The sequence below is a fragment of the Gorilla gorilla genome, chromosome 10 (assembly GCF_029281585.2).
Source record: "Gorilla gorilla gorilla isolate KB3781 chromosome 10, NHGRI_mGorGor1-v2.1_pri, whole genome shotgun sequence".
Classification (NCBI taxonomy): domain Eukaryota; kingdom Metazoa; phylum Chordata; class Mammalia; order Primates; family Hominidae; genus Gorilla; species Gorilla gorilla.
The window spans coordinates 126920620-126941520 of record NC_073234.2 but is presented as its reverse complement, the minus strand read 5'-3'; the positions used below and the strand labels follow the sequence as shown (position 1 = coordinate 126941520).

Genomic DNA, 20901 nt, shown 5'->3' with positions numbered 1-20901 from the left:
CCTCCCAAAGTGCTGGGATTACAGGTGTGAGCCATCATGCCTGACCAGGATTTTTTTTTTTTCTTCAGCATTATTTCTTTTGTTGTTGTTGTTGTTGCTGTTTTGAGAGATGGAGTCTCACTCTGTCACCCAGACTGGAGTGCAGTGGTGCGATCTCGGCTCCCTGTAACCTCCACCTCCTGGGTTCAAGTGATTCTACTGCCTCAGCTTTCCAAGCAGCTGGGACTATAGTCGTGTGCCACCACACCCAGCTAATTTTTGTATTTTTAGTAGAGACGGGGTTTCACTATATGTTGGCCAGGCTGGTCTTGAACTCCTGACCTCAGGTGATCTGCCCGCCTTGGCCTCCCAAAGTGCTGAGATTATAGGCGTGAACCACCATGCCTGGCCATAGCATTATTTCTAATAGTGAAAAATTGGAAGCATTCTAAGTGTCTATCAATATAGCATGAGTTAGATTTATGATGTCACCATTCAATTGAAACACTACATATCTACCAAAAAGAATGGTGTTCCAATATGGAAAGATATCTAAGATTTATTAAGAGAAAAAGCACATTGCAGAACACTGGGATCCTATTTGCTTTTTTTTTTTTTTGAGACAGAGTCTTGCTCTGTCACACTGCAACTTCCGCCTCCCGGGTTCAAGCAATTCTCCTGCCTCAGCCTCCTGAGTAGCTGCCACCATGCCCAGCTAATTTTTGTGTTTTTAGTAGAGAAGGGGTTTCACCATGTTTGTCAGGCTGGTCTTGAACTCCTGAACTCGTGATCCACCTGCCTCAGCCTCCCAAAGTGCTGTGATTACTGGCATGAGCCACCGCACCTGGCCATGAATTTTTTTTTTTTAAAAGAGCTGTTCATATTCTTATTGCCTAAAAGATGTCTGAAATTACACCCAAGAAACTTTTTGAGACGGAGTCTTGCTCTGTTGCCCAGGCTGGAGTGCAATGGCGTGATCTTGGCTCACCGAAACCTCTGCCTCCCAGGTTCAAGCGATTCTCCTGCTTCAGCCTTCTGAGTAGCTGGGACTACAAGCGCCCGCCACCACATCTGGCTAATTTTTTGTATTTTTAGTAGAGACGGGGTTTCAACATGTTGGCCAGGCTGGTCCCGAACTCCTAATCTCAGGTGATCCACCCGCCTTGGCCTCCCAAAGTGCTGGAATTACAGGCATGAGCCACTGTGCCCGGCTGAAACTCTTTTTTTTTTCTTTTAAGATGGAGTCTCGCTCTGTTGCCCAGACTTGAGTGCAGTGGTGCGATCTCAGCTCACTGCAAGCTCCGCCTCCCGGGTTCATGCCATTCTCCTGCCTCAGCCTCCCAAGTAGCTGGGACTACAGGTGCCCGCCACCATGCCTGGCTAATTTTTTGTATTTTTAGTAGAGACAGGGTTTCACTATGTTAGCCAGGATGGTCTCAATCTTCTGACTTCGTGATCCTCCTGCCTTGGCCTCCCAAAGTGCTGGGATACCAGGCATGAGCCACCGTGCCCGGCCAGAACTCTTAATAGTAGTTATTTATGCACACTGGGATTGGAAGACATTTACTTTTTACTGGATGTCTTTCCGTATTGTGTGCTTTTTTTTTTTTATGTAGGGCATACATTACTTAAGTAATTTTAAAGCCTCCATAAGTAAGTGTGATTTCCTGCCCATGTGTTTGGCAAAAGGAATTGCATTGGTGGTAGACTTACATTATAGTCTTACCTGGAGTAGCACAGGAGGACCCAAGGTTAATAGGTGAACTTCGAGGCAAGCCTTAGCATTGAGGTTGCCATCAGCATTGCTTGGTTGATGTGTTCGTTCTTCTGGGATGGATTACAACCTTTACTGGACTTTATACTTTTCACCAGTAAGCCTTTAAAAAAGGAGTTGAAACATTAGAGAAGTAATTATCCAGACAGTAATATTCACTGGTAAATGGTCTTCCAGCCTGTGGCCCAATTGATTGATCCTTTTACGTTAAAGAATGCAGCCTCAGCTGCTCTGCCTATGGAGTAGGATTCTTTTATTTACTTTCTTAATAAATTTGCTTGCCCCTGGCTCCCCCCCACCAAAAAAAGAGGGCAGCCTCCCTTTCGCGAATGGTAATTTCCTATAGTTTCCTCGTAGAATTGTGGAGTTACCTATGCTGAGGTTATAGGTTAGGGTATTGAGATCCAGAGTTGCCACTTCTGAGGTGTCACAAATGCTAATGGTAAAACCAGTTCTAAAGCCCAGTTCTTGTGACATTGTCCAGTGATTGCCTGTTCACCGTTTCATGCTGCCTTCCCATTTGAGCATTCCCAGGAGGAAGGGGAGGTTGCCAGGGACCTAGTACCATAGTCCCACCTTGGAATCGTTGAATATGAGGGAAAGCGTTGGCTTCTCCCTTCTTTCTCCCAAACATTGGAAATATTTTTGGCTGTTAAAAAGCACCCCTTGTTCCATGTGGAATCCCTTGTTTAAAAGAAGTAAAATATGTACCTCCTGTCCTCCACAGACCTGAGGACCAGTGTGATCTCAAGAAGGTTACAGGTAAATGTAGATGGCTCTAACTGAAAGGTGGCTTTTACAGGTTAGAGAAAAGAGAGAACCCTGATCTGAAGGCTATTTTATGAAGTAATTAAAATGTTCTAAACTTTAAAAATAACTGCTCAAATAATTGTGTTGTATAGTTATTTATCAACTGGAGGGGCTGATAAGTATTTTTCTAAAACATTTTTAAGGAAATTTTTTCCTATTTTCTAATTTGCTAATTTTGCTCAAGTAGTTTGTTAGATATTGTTAATATAGATGTTGGTTATAACTGAATGAAAGGGAACAAATACTTTGACATTTTGAAAAACAAGCTTCATTTTCTTCTAGTCTAATGGATGGGATCCCAATGATATGTTTCGATATAATGAAGAAAATTATGGTGTAGTGTCTACGTATGATAGCAGTTTATCTTCGTATACGTAAGTTTGAAAAGTTTGTTTTTATTTTAGTGCATTTGTCTTTGATTTTCATCAGCTTAATTTATGATGAATAAATGTTTCTGTTAGTTTTTAAGTTAAACAATTACATGAAATAATTTTTCCGTTATTACCAACTGTGATAAATTTCCATTAAAAAAAGGGAATAAATGTAGTTTGCCTATACCCTGTTTTTATGCTCTAAACAAATTTTGGTTTTGTCTTTTTTTTTCTTTTGAGACGGAATCTCGCTGTGTTGCCAGGCTGGAGTGCAGTGGTGCAATCTCGGCTCACTGCAACCTCTGCATCCCGGGTTCAAGCGATTCTCCTGCCTCAGCCTCCCGAGTAGCTGGGACTATAGGCGCGTGCTACCATGCCCATCTAATTTCTGTATTTTTAGTAGAGACGGGGTTTCACCATGTTGGCCAGGATGGTCTCGATCTCTTCACCTCGTGATCCACCTGCCTCGGCCTCCCAAAGTGCTGGGATTACAGGTGTGAGCCACCGTGCCTGGCCGGTTTTGTCTTCTAAGTTGTTAAAAAATATCTAAATTTGCAAGGGCAGAGATTATGGTGAACAGTTTAACCAGTTTTTGAAATATGTTCCTCTGGAGAAAAGGTAACAGAAAAAAAAGTTAGAATTTCGATTTATAAATACACAGATCACTATAACTTCTAGTTTTAGTTTTAGTTTTAGTTTTAGTTTTTGTTTTTACCAGTATTCTAAACTCTAAACTTTCTTAGTAGTTGACTATGACAGATACATAAACTGTGGCTTTAAAGGACTCATTTTGCTTTTCTTTTCCTCATGTTTCAGAGTGCCCTTAGAAAGAGATAACTCAGAAGAATTTTTAAAACGGGAAGCAAGGGCAAACCAGTTAGCAGAAGAAATTGAGTCAAGTGCCCAGTACAAAGCTCGAGTGGCCCTGGAAAATGATGATAGGAGTGAGGAAGAAAAATACACAGCAGTTCAGAGAAATTCCAGTGAACGTGAGGGGCACAGCATAAACACTAGGTATTTAAAGGAAATCATGATGCAGTATTTTGGATACACAACTCAAGGTCTGTGTGAGACGGTGTATTGTTATTATATTTCCTCTTCCTTTAATATAGCTTAGGTAGAGAATGCAAGTAGAATTGGTTTAAGATCTGTTAGAGAAAAGGTTATGGTGATCTTGGAAAATATGCTTTTGAGAGTAAGCTCTGTGGAGCCAAGTGTTGGTATATCACGGTGAGCAATCCAAGATCTTGAAGAGCTTGTTAAAATAGTTATCTGGTGGGGGACATGCAGTACAATATGATTTGCTTGGTTAAAGGCATGTTCAAAGTACTAGGAACATACAGAATGAGGAGGAGCTAGCATAACCTGTAGAGTCAGAGAAAACCTCATTGAGGAGGTGACATTTTGTGATAAGATAATAGGGTCTTTGACACTCAGAGAAGAGTTGGGAGAAGAGTTTATCACCTGATGAAAAGCCATGTACAAGCATGGCTATGAGAAAATTTGGCCAGCTCAGGAGAGGGCTGGTTGTCGCATGTGTCTGGAACACAGGATCTGTGTCAGGTGCAGCAGTGGCAGTTGATAGTAGGAACTGAAGTCGTTAAAGGACTTGGAATGTCATGCTAAAGAGCACCCTGTTGGAAGGAGATGGGGTGAATAAACCCTGGGGCATTGAGGACTGGCTGAGACACAGAGAACAGTTAGTGCATTGAAATAGTTCATCTGTGAGAATTTGGTAACCACCTAGTTCAGGGATGAGCCTGAGGTTTATTTGATAACTAGGTGACTTAATGGATGTACTGGTAAGAGAGATAGGAAACATGGAGCAAGTTTGAGGGGAAAAACAGTGACTCCGTTTGTGCAGCTAATTGCATATGTGGGCTTGTGGGTCTTTCATTTATTCATAAACGTGTTGAGAAATACCTGCTACCTATCTAGTAAAGTAAGAGATGCATCCTCTCTTAAAGGCAGTCAGCTTAGAGTCTGGTGATTTGAATTGACATGTCCACTGATAGATGTTGACACTGTGAGACTGGCGGTTCAGTTTGAGGTTTCATCAGCATTGCTGATATTGGAGCCATGAAAAACCAAAGAACAGCCAGTGAGAGAAGAGATCTCAGAGAAAATAAAATTGAGAAAGTGAAGGACAAAAAATGTTGTGAAGATAGACCAAGATTGATGGAATCAGCCATAGAGAGGTCAAGTGGGATGAGAATGAGCACACATCTGTTAAACTTTGTGCTTAGGAGCAGAATCTAAGGGAAGGGACAGTCCAGAGGTTAGAACTCAGGGTAAGATGGAAGAACAGGGGCATCTGGGAGTGAGGCAGTTTGGTTTAGTGTAGAACCTTTTTGTAACAAGCATTCCCTTCTGTCTAGATGACTTTTAGATATGTTTCATTGGCTTGGTACCTTTTAGAATAAAATGATTTAGAGGATCTCTCATTTTCAGGGAAAATAAATATATTCCTCCTGGACAAAGAAATAGAGAAGTCATATCCTGGGGAAGTGGGAGACAGAATTCACCGCGTATGGGCCAGCCTGGATCGGGCTCCATGCCATCAAGATCCACTTCTCACACTTCAGATTTCAACCCGAATTCTGGTTCAGACCAAAGAGTAGTTAATGGAGGCAAGTATTTTGACCAGACTTGTCAATATCATTGATAAAATAGTTTTCTAAATACTTAAAATACTTAAAATAGTTTACATAACTGATATGAATGCGCACTTTAATGATTTGGCGAGTAGCTTTCACTTCAGCATTACTTAAAATTGGCTTTTGTGGATATTAAATTAGTAAAACATTGTATACGTCATTGACATATATATTATTTAGCATGATGAAATATTCATGATGTACTAAGATAAAGTGCTACATTTAACCCAAGACAATCACTTGGCCCAAAACACTCCACATATAAAGAAATTGGAAACTTTGGATAGGTTCTCAATTTTAAAAACACTGGATAATAAAATTATTTAGACATAATTTATATGGAAAATTCTAACCTATGTGCAACACTGTGGTTAATATAGATCAATTTTCATTATTTGTTTCTATATTATGCTTACTTCAAGAAAGGATCTGAGGTAACTTATAATACAAGACATGATCAAGAGTCATGTGAAGAAAGTGACTAGAGAAAGTTGCTTAAAAAACAACAAAAACAACCCTTAGTCTAAGGGTGGATGTTACAGTTTAGCAACTTAAGTAAAAGAAACCTGAATCTTTAGTAGGAAGACATTTTTTACTCTACCTCTAAATCTAGGTTGAATATTGTAGGTTGTGGATCTTTTCCATAAATCAGGGATACTGAACAACAGTTCTATGGATGGTATGGAAATAGTAATAGCAATAGTATGTTACTAACTTTGTGGGAAAAGAGTGGACATTCAATTTTAGCTATTTAAATTTGGAAAGTTAGAAAAATGAAAATAGAGAACACTAAGTTTCCAATTTCATTTGTTTTTATTGAGTCTTTTCTCCAGAATTCCTCTCCAAATGGACACTCTTGAGTATTTTCAGTACTTAATATTGGGGGTGAAATTTCTTTGCTCACTGAGGAAAGATTTTAGTTGTTTATAAACAGAATTTTAAAGTTAAAAAACCTGAAGGGGGCTGAGAAATATATGATACTTAAGTGTGTGGAACCCTATGGAGAGGAGACCTGGACTGTTTGATAAGATTAAGGTAAGTGATATGTAATGTTAAATACTAGCTGTATCTTTACCTAGGCATATCCATCAGTATAAATTTATTTGGTGATGACTGCTTTGTAGTTGCAGTATTTATTAAGCAGTTGCTTAGATAAGTGTTTAACTGTATAAATTATTTAGAAGGTCTCCCTTTTTCTACTTTAATGAGGTCAAGACTTTTTTTTTTGAAAGAGCAATGAATATTATCATTTGATACTCCTGTGACTCTAGAAGAGTAATGTTTTATTTCTACTTAAATGGGACTTGCTTAATAAGATTTCAAACTGAGTTCTGGGTTCAAGTGTAAACCTGATGAAAATCATAGATAATTGTAAGGAACCAGCATTTCTAATTGGATATAATAGCTACTGCTTATTTTCGTTATGCCTCAGAGTTAAAACTAATACAGTAAATAATCTTATTCCTGAGTAGGAATTATTGTGATTTATTATGTGAAATTATCTAGTGTATGTTATATTCCTTTAAACAACCAGTTACTGAGAAACAGTTATAGAAGCAGGATTAATAGGCAAAGTCTTAACTGTCTTCTTCAATAGTGTGTATAGATCCTAATTAACCCTTTGGGAACGTGTATTCATTTAAACAGACTTAATCTTCAGGAGGTTAAAGTAAAATGTGAATTTATGTCAGTTAAGTTATGCTAAAACTTATCACAAATCAAATGACTGTCCTCAAAGGGTTAAAATGTACAAGAAATCATTTTTGTCATTTTACTTTTTTTCTGTTTACTTTTTTCCCTCATTTTTTTCTTTAGTTTTTATACTTTCCTTCATATCATTTGTTCTGTCAGGTGTTCCCTGGCCATCGCCTTGCCCATCTCCTTCCTCTCGCCCACCTTCTCGCTACCAGTCAGGTCCCAACTCTCTTCCACCTCGGGCAGCCACCCCTACACGGCCGCCCTCCAGGCCCCCCTCGCGGCCATCCAGACCCCCGTCTCACCCCTCTGCTCATGGTTCTCCAGCTCCTGTCTCTACTATGCCTAAACGCATGTCTTCAGAAGGTACAATACCACAATTTGTTCATGTTTTTGTTTGTCTTTGTTTAACTCCTATGTGAGTTTATAATTACAAAATAGTTTCCTCTTCATTATTTAATAACCTATAATTTCTGTGTTTTAACTTTAGTTTATTAAAACTATTTCTATTAACCTTTTGTTCATTAGAGAGAAATTTGATAAATGTGTGAAGCTATAAACTCTCTTGAATTGTTGTTAAAAAGGGGGTTTATCTCTGCCTGATAATTATGCTTCTTTACAGCCCCAGAAGGGTCTTCCCCACAGCCTTCCCCCTCCTTATTTGCACTGTATACAGTAGTTAAACAAATGAACTTTCTTCAGCCAGTCTTGAACTTAGGTTCATTTTACAGCTCTTTGGCCAAGGTCCTAGTGAACCTTCCTATTGGCCATAAGCAGGGATGGTGTTTTCCGGGTCTTTTTTGAGAGCGACAGCCCATGTAGCTGACTTTGTGTGTCTGCCTTAGATTAAAGTAGTTTGATTTTTAGAATGCCAGAAGAATTCTAAATTTAACTGAGTAATTTTTTTAAAGTTAGCTTTGCAATCTTACATAGTGAAAGGCTGCTTTAATCTGGAAGAAGTCCTTGATCTGAGATAAAATTGATAAAAACGACATATGAATTTGAATATTTAGCTATTTCTTTCCTCGTCAAAAATAAGAATAAAATAGTGTAATTCTTATTCAGTATTTGGCGCTAAATCCATCATTGCCACATATCAAATACAGGGATATGTTGTAGAAAGGTAACATTCTAATTTAAATGCCACCCATATATTAATTTCTGAATCATAATGTCCTTTTGATACTAGTTCTGAATATTTGTGTTAAAATTTTAATCTGATTTGTTCATTAAAATTAGTTAATATTGCTTATGTTTGGGACTAATAAAGTTTTCCGCACAAAATGTGTTTCTCCTGCTTCTCTGGAGAAAACTGTATTGGCTACTTTTAAATAAATTGTTACCATCTAAGCAGGCAGGTCATATGACTTTGACTGAAGCATCTAACCTTGAAGAGCAAGTTCCACTGATTTTCAAGGTGACTTCTTTGCTCAAAAGGGCCTTAATAGTGGTCACTAAATGCAAAGTTCTGTTGATATTTTTCTTGCAGTCCATCATTTGAATAAGTGATGTTTATTTATTGAGAATATATTAAATAAAACATGATCATTAATGACTGTGAACATCTTTATTACATTAAGATTTAAGGACTGCTCATGGACTAACTTCACACAGAAATATACTTTCTGCGTCATTCAGAGATGTTGAATATTTCCATTTGAAAATTATAGTGTATAACATTAGCATTCTTCTAAAGATCATGTTCATGTTTAAATTCCTGTTGGAAGCCAGGCATGGTGGCTAACGCCTGTAATCTCAGCACTTTGGGAGGCTGAGGCAGGTGGATCACTTGAGGTCAGGAGTTTGAGACCAGCCTGGCCAACATGGTGAAACCTCGTGTCTACTAAAAATACCCAGCTACTTGGGAGGCTGAGGCAGGAGAATCACTTGAACCTGGGAGGCAGAGGTTGCAGTGACTTGAGATCGTACCACTGCACTCCAACCTGGGCGACAGAGACAGACTTTGTCTTATAAAAATAAAAATAAAATAATAATTCTATTGGCAACATATATTAATTTGAAGTTCTAAAGAGTTTGGCAGCAGGGTGAGAGAGTGAGGAGATTTGGCTTTGACATTAGGGAAGTTTTTGCTTGGTGTTAACACCAGTAGGCTTCTCTGATGAGGGCCATTCTGTCCACTCTTTTACCTAATAGATTGGTCTAATGCACAGTAGACTGATTTAGAAAGAGTAGTCACTAGTGGCATGGCAGAATCAATAATGTAGAATTTTGACAATTCATATAGTGCTGATTTCTCCCCCAAATGTCAGTTATTTTGGTCATCTATTAATAGACTAATACAAGTCATCCCTTTAATAGAATTTTCAGCTCACAGCCTGCTAAGCCTAAGAAACTGCTTACAGGTTACTGCTTACTGTTTTAAGCCGAGTTTTAAAATTGATGATCATGATAGAAGAGATAAATAAACTAAAATTTTAGAGAAATTTAAGTAGGGTACGTATATATATTTTAGTGGTGTCGGGGTGTATAGGGATTAATAGTCTTCTGTTTAAATTTTTTTTTTCTAATTTTAGAAGTAATGTAGAAAATTCAGGTCAGGGAAAGGTAAAATATATGGAAAGTTAAAAATATTTTATCATGTCATAATTTCTAGTAACATATTTCTTTACAAATAAGACATAGTTGAAACAGATTGCTACAGTTCTTTTAAGAGTTGACATCTTATTGTTGATTTCTTACCACCAACTTCATCCCTCCCTTTCTTTAAAAATAAAGGGAAATAATAAAATTTATTTATAAAACTTTGTGGCATTCCACAAAATAATTCTGAAAGAATTAGTATGGCCAAAAAAATATGTATGGTGTTTTTTTTTCTATTTTTAACCAAGGAAAAACTATAGAGTGAGTGTGTGTGTGCATGTGTGTGTGAATGGGTGTATTTAGCAGAAAAGTAGTACTGATGAATATCATGACATTTATGTGATGTTCACTGTTTCTTCCTTAGGGCCTCCAAGGATGTCCCCAAAGGCCCAGCGACATCCTCGAAATCACAGAGTTTCTTCTGGGAGGGGTTCCATATCCAGTGGCCTAGAATTTGTATCCCACAACCCACCCAGTGAAGCAGCTACTCCTCCAGTAGCAAGGACCAGTCCCTCGGGGGGAACGTGGTCATCAGTGGTCAGTGGGGGTAGGTAACACTTGGGCATAATGACGGTACTCATTTTGTCATTACACTAGATATAAAGAGGGCTGAGCTACAACTCTGTTTGAGGAAGTGTAAGTATGTATATGTTAAAAATAGTAGAATCACCAGGAATTGGGAAACCCATATTTTTATTCTGGGCTCTACCACTTATTCATCATATATTAAAGCAAGTCAGACACTCATTCTGAAGTTGAGATTTCTCAGTGAGTAAAGTGTTAATAATTCTTGCCTAGTCTACATTATGGGATTGTGATGAGATTCCTATAAGGTTCATAAATACAGATATATTGTAAAACTATAAAGTTTTGTAAAGTACCTCTCTAATATGAGGCAAACACAGTATGTAACACTATTTGGAGGGACCGTATTTCCTTATCTTTTTAGCAGCTTTGTTTATCAGTACATTCTATAAACATTTATTTTTGGCTTACATTGTAGTGTGTTTCTATAGCATCTGTATATGACACTAATTCCCAACTATATTTCCATAATAAGGAATATCAAATACAAATAAAGGGTCCAAGTTTTATTTGTGATTAGCATAAGGAATATGCTGACAGCAGCTATAAAAGTATAAAAATTAGGCTGGGTGTGGTGGCTCACGCCTGTAATCCCAGCACTTTGGGAGGCTGAGGTGGGTGGATCACAAGGTCAGGAGATCGAGACCATCCTGGCTAACACGGTGCAACCCCGTCCCTACTAAAAGTACAAAAAAAATTAGCCGGGCATGGTGGCGGGTGCCTGTAGTCCCAGCTACTTGGGAGGCTGAGGCAGGAGAATGGTGTGAACTCGGGAAGCGGAGCTAGCAGTTAGCTGAGATCATGCCATTGCACTCCAGCCTGGGCAACAGAGCAAGACTCTGTCTCAAAAAAAAAAAAAAAGTTTAAAAATTAGACGTTGACATGATTTTACAATAAGGCTGACTGCTTTTGCTACTTTGCCAATCAGTCCTTAGTGCTTTGTTCCCATAACTGTGGTAAGCAAGAGCTTACAAAGAATACTTAAAAAACAAACAAACAAACAAACAAAAAAAACACTTTTGTCTCTTTTAATCAGTCCATAGAACCTTTAAAAGAAACAACATCGGCCAGTTGCTGTGGCTCATGCCTGTAATCCCAGCACTTTGGGAGGCCGAGGTGGGTGGATCACTTGAGGTCAGGAGTTCAAGACTGGCCTGACCAACATGATGAAACCCCATCTCTACTAAAAATACAAAATTAGCTGAGTGTGGTGGCTATTTGAGAGGCTGAGGCAGGAGAATCATTTGAACCCAGGAGGTGAAGGTTGCAGTGAGCCAAGATCACACCATTGCCCTCCAGTCTGGGTGACGAGCGAAACTCTATCTCAAAAAAAAGAAAAAAGAAACAAGATCTTCAAGCTTAAAGAAACAAAAACAAAACTCAGCTGTGTTAAATCTGTTTTTAGTTGCTATACATTTCTGCTCAGCTTCATGTGATGCACATTCATGTAATTGTATCCTAAATTCCTTTGTACTTTTTATTTTCTTCCTTGGTCTTCAATTATCTTAAGACTACCAAGAAAACAAAAATTTAAAAAATCTTCTTCAGCCGGTCAGGCGCAGTGGCTCACGCCTGTAATCCCAGCACTTGGGGAGGCTGAGGCGGGCGGATCACGAGGTCAGGAGTTCAACACCAGCCTGGCCAACATGGTGAAACGCCGTCTCTACTAAAAATACAAAAATTAGCTGGGCACTGTGGCGCGTTCTTGTAATCCCAGCTGCTCTGGAGGCTGAGGCAGGAGAATTGCTTGAACCAGGACCCGGGAGGTGTAGGTTGCGGTGAGCGGAGATCACGCCACTGCACTCCAGCCTGGGCTATAGAGCGAGACTCCATTTCAAAAAAAAAAAAAAATCTGCTTCAGCTATTCTGTTAATCTTTTGACATTACTTAGATGGTCTGGAAATAAATTTTGAGAATAACGTGATTAGAAGTGAGAGAGTATAAGCATAGTTTTGGAGATATACTCAGAATAGCATTATAGATTTGCTCTTTTTACTAATTGGAAAAATGGCAGTTGTTGAATAATAGTTTTCTTCCGTGACCCTTGTGACTTAAAAAAAAAAAAAAACACTGAAATGAAATAATCGAACCATTTTCTCTAAACCTTTGAATCTGAGCTCTGCAGTTAGGTTTATAATGGTATATGAAACCTATTAGATATATACTTGGAAGTCATATGGGATACAAACCCTGCTTTTATTATCTTCCGCTTTTGACTAACTTGGGTCTCAAGTTTCCTTAATTACTGCACAGTGGACCTTGATGTTGCTATAAAGAATGTGTAGGGCTGGGCATGGTGGCTCATGCCTGTAATCCCAGCACTTTGGGAGGCCAAGGTAGGCAGATAACCTGAGGTCAGGAGTTTGAGACCAGCCTGGCCAGCATGGTGAAACCCTGTCTCTACTAAAAATATAAAAAAATTAGCTGGTTATGGTGGCGAGTGCCTTTAATCCCAGCTACTCCAGAGGCTGAGGCAGGAGAATCACTTGATACATTTAGTTAGGAGAGAAAATCATACTTATGTGTTAGTAATTGCTGCTGTTCTTCATATACTTGTGGTTTTGATTGCCAGCAAATTCCTAACATTTTGGAAAAGAAAACAGTAATGGGATAAAGGGTAAGGGCTAGAGAGGACTGTTTTATTTACCTAGATCTTCAGAGAAGCCTGAAGCCTCTTTTAGGAAGTAACATTTGAACTGAGAATGTAATAAATACATTTTCCCTTTCTTCTAGTTCCAAGATTATCCCCTAAAACTCATAGACCCAGGTCTCCCAGACAGAACAGTATTGGAAATACCCCCAGTGGGCCAGTTCTTGCTTCTCCCCAAGCTGGTATTATTCCAACTGAAGCTGTTGCCATGCCTATTCCAGCTGCGTCTCCTACGCCTGCTAGTCCTGCATCGAACAGAGCTGTTACCCCTTCTAGTGAGGGTATGTAACAAAAAGCTTCTGAATCCATAATCTCAGCTGTGAAATTGAATGTTAGAGGGTAACATTATATGAAAAAATTCTAGGTTATTTTTATTCATAGACAAGTATTTTTAGTGCACATTTAAAAGTTTATGTAAATTTTGATGTTGTTTAATACTACTAATTAATATAGTGTCTGTGTTACAAAGGTTAACATTCCTGGGTGTCAAATACCTACATAAATAAAATTATTGGTGTTTCATATGACATCTGCAAAGGAAAAAAAGCCTCTATTTAAATGAAAGCATTATTTTCCAAAAACATAGGAAATCAAAATTATTGTTCAGTGTTTTCTTGTTTTGCTTTTCTAACTTCTCTGAATTTTTTTTAAAAAATTGTTTTCTAGCTAAAGATTCCAGGCTTCAAGATCAGAGGCAGAACTCTCCTGCAGGGAATAAAGAAAATATTAAACCCAATGAAACATCACCTAGCTTCTCAAAAGCTGAAAACAAAGGTTAGAGTTTAAAGAGTCATTAGGCTTAACTGTAGAAATAGGAAGAAGTATGTCTAATTTCATGCCCATACAGAATATTTTTGTTCAACATTTCTTCTTACTATTGTGTTAGATAAATGTATTGCTTGACAAATTCCAAAATCCAAATTTAATATTTGAAATTATTTTCTGATCTTATATCTTATTCTAATTTCTATCATCTCATACTGAAAAGAATGTGATGTTAAAGTTTAAAAATAAACCTGTGTCTTAACAGTTCTTAATTTTACAGGTATATCACCAATTGTTTCTGAACATAGAAAACAGATTGATGATTTAAAGAAATTTAAGAATGATTTTAGGGTAAGTATTGTACTAACTGATGAATTTGAGTTTTAAAAAATAAGCATTACTAAAGATTTATCTATTTATAAAAATGCTTTATGTATACAGTCAGAAACATCAAACCACATATGTAGAAAGCAGAACATTTTTAAAGTGGTCTTTGCCTATTCTTTAAGTGGGATAACTAAAATCATGAGATTTGGTAACAACAATATGTAGGTATCAAATGAGAGTATAGCCCTGACATTTGAAACCACCATAGCACAGCTTACTATTTGATGGTCATTTGATTTTTTTGTTCAGTGAAGCTAGATATTAGTAGAGCAAGGCCAAGTCATTAATAATCTAGTGTGGCAAATGGAAGATGTACTGAACTCTGGTGTCCCGAGGTAGTTGGAGATTTATACTTTGTACACAAATATATTGTGGTCAAAATCTTTCTGTAACATTATTTCTCTGTCTTAGCACAGGCTTTACTTAACATCTCTCCTTGATTGTCATTTCATTCTTTTGCACGTTATTTACTATAGATATCAAGGTAGATTTTGAGACTAACCAATAAATCTTCTTGAAACTTAGCTTCTTAGAAAGGAAAATCTAAATAGCCTTTTAAAAAAAGTAGCTGAATTAAAGGATGAGTGAACCAAAGGCAAAGGTAGCCTTTCCTCAGCCTGTGTTTTAGCTTTCTAAATGTTAACAGTAGCTTCATTCTTGACTTATTGGTAACATTCAAAATACTACTTATTATTTCATACTTTAGCACATGTATCTATTCAGCTTTAATGCTATTAACAGTTGTTAACTTAAGTTTTAATTTGTTGGCGGGCATGGTGGCTCACACCTGTAATCCTAGCACTTTGGGAGGCTGAGGTGGGCAGATCACCTAAGGTCAGGAGTTCGAGACCAGCCTGGTCAACATGGTGAAACCCTGTCTCGACCAAAAATAGAAAAATTAGCGAGGCATGGTGGCATGCACTTGTAATCCCAGCTACTTGGGAGGCTGAGGTAGGATAATCGCTTGAACCCAGGAGACAGAGGTTGCAGTGAGCCGAGATCACACCACTCCACTCCATCCTGGGCGACAGAGCAAGACTGCATCTCAAAAAAAAAAAAAAAAGTTTTTCAATTTGTTAAACAATAGTTAACACATACAAATGATACAAAGAATATTAAATATGATCATGTGCCCACTACCCAGCTTAGTAAATAAAGCATTCTAACACAGTTAAACTCCTCTTATGTATTTGCCCCTCCTCAGCTGCTTCCCCCTGTTCCCTTCCAAAAGGAAGGGTTTCTTTTCTGTGCAGTTCTTTATATTTATACTGCATATGAATATATCTGTGAGCAATAGATGATATTTTGCATAATCTTAAATTTGCTATAAATGATGTCTTGCTGTAGGTATTCTTCCCCATTTGAATTTTTTCCTCAGCATTATTTTTTTTAACATCATTCAGTCTCCTCTTATACTACACTTGGATTGAATTTAATATCTCATGAAGAAAAAACATTTTTACTTTGAAGCATGTGAATTAGCATGTTTTTGTAACAGCTTTATTGAGATATAATTTACATATATAAATCAACCGTTTAAAGTGTATAAATCAGTGGTTTTTAATGAGATATAATTTACATATATAAATCAACTATTTAAAGTGTATAAATCAGTGGTTTTTAAAATATTCACAATGTTGTACAACTGTCTCCTCAGTTGATTTTAAAACATACTCTTCACCCCCAAAAGAAACCCCGTGCCCAGTTTAGCAGTTGTTCCACATTTGCCTCCAGCCCTTCTCTTTCCCCTACTCCCAGCCCTAAGCAACCGTTAATCTACTTTCTGTCTCTATGGATGGGCTTATTTGGGGCAAATTCCATTTCATACAAATGGAATAATAAAATATGTGGCTTTTATGACTGGCTTCTTTCACTCAGAGTAGTGTTATAAAGGTTCATCCATGTTGGAGCATGTTTCAGTACTTCATTTCTTTTTGTGACTGACTAATATTCCTTGATGTGGATAATACCACATTTTGTTTATCCATTAATCAGTTTGTAGCTATTTGTGGTGTTCTCACTGTTTGACTATTCTGAATAACACTGCCACAAACATGAGTGTGCAGTTTTTTTCTCGTCCTATGTTTTCATTTCTTTTGTGTACCTACCTAGGAGTTGAATTGCTGGGTCATATGGCAACTATGTTTAACCTTTTGAGGAACTACCAAGCTATTTGCCAAGATATCTGCACTATTTTACATTCCCACCAGCAGGGTATGAGGGTTTCTGTTTCTCCACATCCTTGCTAACACTTACTGTCTTGTCTTTTTTGATTATAGTCATCCTTGTGGGTGTGAAGTGTTAACCTCATTGTGGCTTTAATGTGCAGTTCTTTCATGGCTAATGATGTTGAACATCTTTCGTGTTTATTGGCCATTTATATATCTTCTTTGGATTGATGTCTGTTCAAATCTTTACCCATTTTAACAATTGAGTTGTCTTTTTATTATTGGGTTGTGGGAGTTCTTTATATATTGTGTGTACAAGTCCCTGTTAGATACATGGTTTGCAACTGTTTTCTCCTGTTCTGTTGGTTGTCTTTTTACTTTTTCATCCCTTGAAGCACAAAAATTTTTAATTTTGATGAAGTCCAATTTATCTGATTTTGAAGTAAGCTTTTGGTGTCGTATCTAAGAAAATACTGTTTCATCAATCATTAAGGTTTATTACTCTTCTGGGTTTTTTTAAGAATTACATTTAGAGGTGTGATCCATTTGGAGCAACTTTTTTTTTTCCTTTTGACACAGAGTCTCGCTCTTTTGCTTAGGCTGGAGGGCAGTGGTGCAATCTTGGCTCACAGCAGCCTCAGCCTCCTGGGCTCAAGCGAGTAGCTGGTACTACAGGTGTGCACCACCACACCTTGCTATTAATAACTTTTATATTTTTTTGTAGAGACAGAATTTCGCCATGTTGCCCAGGCTGATCTTAAACACTTGGACTCAAGTGACATGCCCACCTCAGCCTCCCAGAGTGAAAAATTGCTTTCACCTTGCACTGCGGACTCGCCCTGAATTCTTTCTTGTGCAAGATCCAAGAGCCCTCTCTGGGGGTCTGGATCGGGACCCCTTTCCTATAACAATATTATGAGAATAACATTTGATTTTTTTTAAGTGAAACAAATTGTTATTAAAAAATTAAAAAAGGTCATAGGAGAGTGACTTGGTGCTCAGCCCATTTTGAGCAGTTATTTAATATAGCATAAGGTGGGGTTCAAATTCATTCTTTATATTAATTTTTTATTTCTAATTGACACATAACCATATACTTATAACCATTTTTACTGTGTAAGTTCAGATTCATTCTTTCGTATGTAGATATTAGTTGTCCCAGCACCATCTGTTAAAAAGACTATTCTTGGCCAGGCACAGTGGCTCTCAACGCCTGTAATCCCAGCCCTTTGGGAGTCCCAAGCAGGCAGATCACATGAGGTCAGGAGTTCGAAACCAGTCTGACCAAATGGTGAAACCGCATGTCTACTAAAAATACAAAAATTACCTGGGTGTGGTGGCGCACACCTGTAGTCTAGTCCCACTACTGTAGTGGCTGAGGCAGGAGATTCGCTTGAACCCAGGAGGTAGAGGTTGCAGTGAGCTGAGATCATGCACTCCAGCCTGGGCGACAGAGTGAGACTCCATCTCAAAAAAAGACTATTCTTTCCTCCATTGAATTATCTTCACGTGCTTGTTGGAAGTCTGTTGACTACAAATGTGAAAGTTTATTACTGGACTCTGAATTGTCCTCCACTGAATCTCTATGTCTTATCCTTATGGCAGTACCATACTGTCTTGATTAGAGTTACTGTATTTTAAAAGGCTATACTTTTTCAGTTAGCAGAAAACATTTTAGCTATCAGCACAACTTTCTGTAAACCTTCATTAATGCTTGACTTAAATTCCAAGAAGGAGCAACATAAAAAGTCTTATCTCTTTAGGAGTTTTAGTCTTACTACTTTTAGGTGCCTGAATAACCAAATGTATTATTTAGCCTCTTACTAATAACTCCTTGATCCATAGGGGCATACCAGGAAGAAAAGAAATGGTTTTTAAAAAATGAGAGTGGGCCGGGCACGGTGGCTGATACCTATAATCCTAACACTTTGGGAGGCCGAGGCGGGTGGATCACTTGAGGTCAGGAGTTTGAGACCAGCCTGGATAACATGGCAAAACCCTATCTTTATTAAAAATATATAAATCCGGGCATGGTGGCACATGCCTGTAATCCCAGCTACTCAGGAGGCTGAGGCAGGAGAATCACTTGAATCCAGGAGGTGGAGGTTGCAGTGATCCGAGATTGCATCAGTGGGCGACAGAGCGAGAATCTGTCTCAAAGAAAAAAAAAGAGTGGGGAAAAAAAAATATGTGTCCCAGAACTTAAATTTTAATTAAAAGAAAATAAAAGAGTGAACTTTCTAATTGTTCTCTTCAGATAATATATGTTATTCTCTTATGTTTTATTGTGTATTTCCTGTGTACCAGATGCTGTTCTTCATGCTTGTATGTTAAATCTTGTCTAACATCTCTGTCAAGCAAATTCTTTTTTTTTTTTTTTTTTTTTTTTTTTTTTTTTTGAGACGGAGTCTCGCTCTGTCGCCCAGGCTGGAGTGCAGTGGCGCGATCTCGGCTCACTGCAAGCTCCGCCTCCCGGGTTCACGCCATTCTCCTGCCTCAGCCTCCCGCGTAGCTGGGACTACAGGCGCCCGCCACCACGCCCGGCTAATTTTTTGTATTTTTTTAGTAGAGACGGGGTTTCACTGTGTTAGCCAGGATGGTCTCGATCTCCTGACCTCGTGATCCGCCCGCCTCGGCCTCCCAAAGTGCTGGGATTACAGGCGTGAGCCACCGCGCCCGGCCTAAGCAAGTTCTGTTTGTATCTGCACTGTGTATATTAGGCAGCTTGGGCAAAGAGAAGTTAAGTAATCTGCCCAAACTCACATGGCTAGTAAGTAAGAGGGCTGGCCATCTGGTGTTTAAGCTTCTAGCAGTGCTTTGAATAGTAACTAATGCATAGTGCATGCTGCACTGTCAGTCAGTGATTCATTAGAGCTAACTTCATGACATGCTCGTAGCCCCAAACTGCATTTGTTCACAAATATCTGTAGTCCTTCATTTAGGCAGAAATAGGAATACCTTGTGTGTTTGTTGTTCCTTCCCTTTTGAGCCATATGCAGAGTGCTGATAGCTTTATTTGTGTAAGAATTGCTAGTAATTTGATCTGTTTTGGGTTAATAATGTGGGTTTTAGAGGTAAATGGACCTAGGTTTGAATGTTGGCCTCTATACATCATGTGCGTAACATCGTGGCATGCTATCTACTTCCCCCAAGCCAAAATGGGTTCGTTTTAGAACCTGCTTCATAGTGTTTCTGTGAGAGCTCAATGAGATATTGCCTATAAAGTGTTTAGCATAGTGCCTAGCACATGGTATGTATTCAATACATGTTCATTCTTACTAGCAAAATATAGATGACCCAGTATTGTACAGAGAATGTACAATGGTGTCATTGTACCATTCCATGTGGAGTCACATAAGAATTTCAGTTTTCTGCTGGGCATGATGGCTCACTCATGTAATCCCAGCACTTTGGGAGGCTGAGGTGGATGGATCAGCTGAGGTCAGGAGTTCGAGACCAGCCTGGCCGACATGATGAAACCCCATCTCTACTAAAAATACAAAAAATTAGCCAGGCGTGGTGGCAGGCGCCTGTAATCCCAGCTACTCGCAAGACTGAGGCAGGAGAAATGCTTGAACCCGGGAGGCGGTGGTTGCCATGAGTTAAGATCGTGCCGCTGCACTCCAGCCTGGGCAATAAGAGCGAAACTCCGTCTCCAAAAAAAAGAACTTCAGTTTTCCATTAGATTTAGTATAGCGCAGAGAGGAAATACAGCAGAGTGCTATATTCCATATATAGCAATATAGCATTAGAACAATATATTCCAACACAGCAGAGTGCTATATTCAGATACCAACTAGTGGACTTGCTAGTTGTAAGATGGCAATAATAGTATCTACATCAAATAGGGCCGTTGTGAAGACTAAATGAATAAGTCTATAAATAGTTTAGAACAGTGTCTGGACAGGTACAGTGGCTCATGCCTGAATCTTAGCACTTTGGGAGGCTGAGACAGGTGGATAGCTTGAGCTCAGGCATTAAAGACCAACCTGGGTAACATGGTAAAACCCTGTTTCTACAAAAAAATACACACATTAGCCAGGTGTGGTGGCACATGCTAATAGTACCAGCTACTCAGGAGGCTGAGGTGGGGGAATCACTTGAGCCTGGGAGATGGAGGTTGCAGTGAGGTGAGCTTGCACCACTGCCCTCCAGTCTGGGCAACAGAGTCAGACCCTGTTTGGAAAAAAAAAAAGAAGTGTCCAACCCATAGTAAGAAATGCAGATGTGTTTGACATTGTAAGAAAAAGCAACACCAAAAGTCTGATTTTGGCCTTCACTCAAGAACCCTTATGATAATTAAACTCCGAAGTCCTTGGCAATATATATAGTTGGTCTGTTATGTGGATCGCCTCTACTAAAGATTTTTGTGAACAAATGAAAGTTTAAGTAGTAAGTTCCTACTTCGTGACTTAAATTGCCAGTGTGCCCACATAAATACCCTGTCAACATTTGCCCT

The 20901-nt window shown here is 38.6% G+C and overlaps 1 protein-coding gene across 50 annotated transcripts in view; it reads left to right on the top strand.

Moving 5' to 3' along the window:
* The window catches only part of ATXN2 (ataxin 2), a 141168-nt gene that overhangs the window by 70556 nt on the left and 49711 nt on the right, over nt 1-20901 (top strand). For 23 of the 50 annotated variants that reach the window (XM_055359098.2, XM_055359079.2, XM_055359092.2 and 20 more), the window contains exons 7-14: nt 2846-2937; nt 3751-3948; nt 5386-5564; nt 7443-7652; nt 10252-10434; nt 13206-13403; nt 13789-13896; nt 14168-14238. In XM_055359098.2, coding sequence (XP_055215073.2) covers nt 2846-2937; nt 3751-3948; nt 5386-5564; nt 7443-7652; nt 10252-10434; nt 13206-13403; nt 13789-13896; nt 14168-14238 — 1239 coding nt within the window. The remainder of the gene's footprint in view (nt 1-2845; nt 2938-3750; nt 3949-5385; nt 5565-7442; nt 7653-10251; nt 10435-13205; nt 13404-13788; nt 13897-14167; nt 14239-20901) is intronic. The other 27 variants (XM_055359103.2, XM_063694354.1, XM_063694353.1 and 24 more) reach the window with 3 other exon arrangements.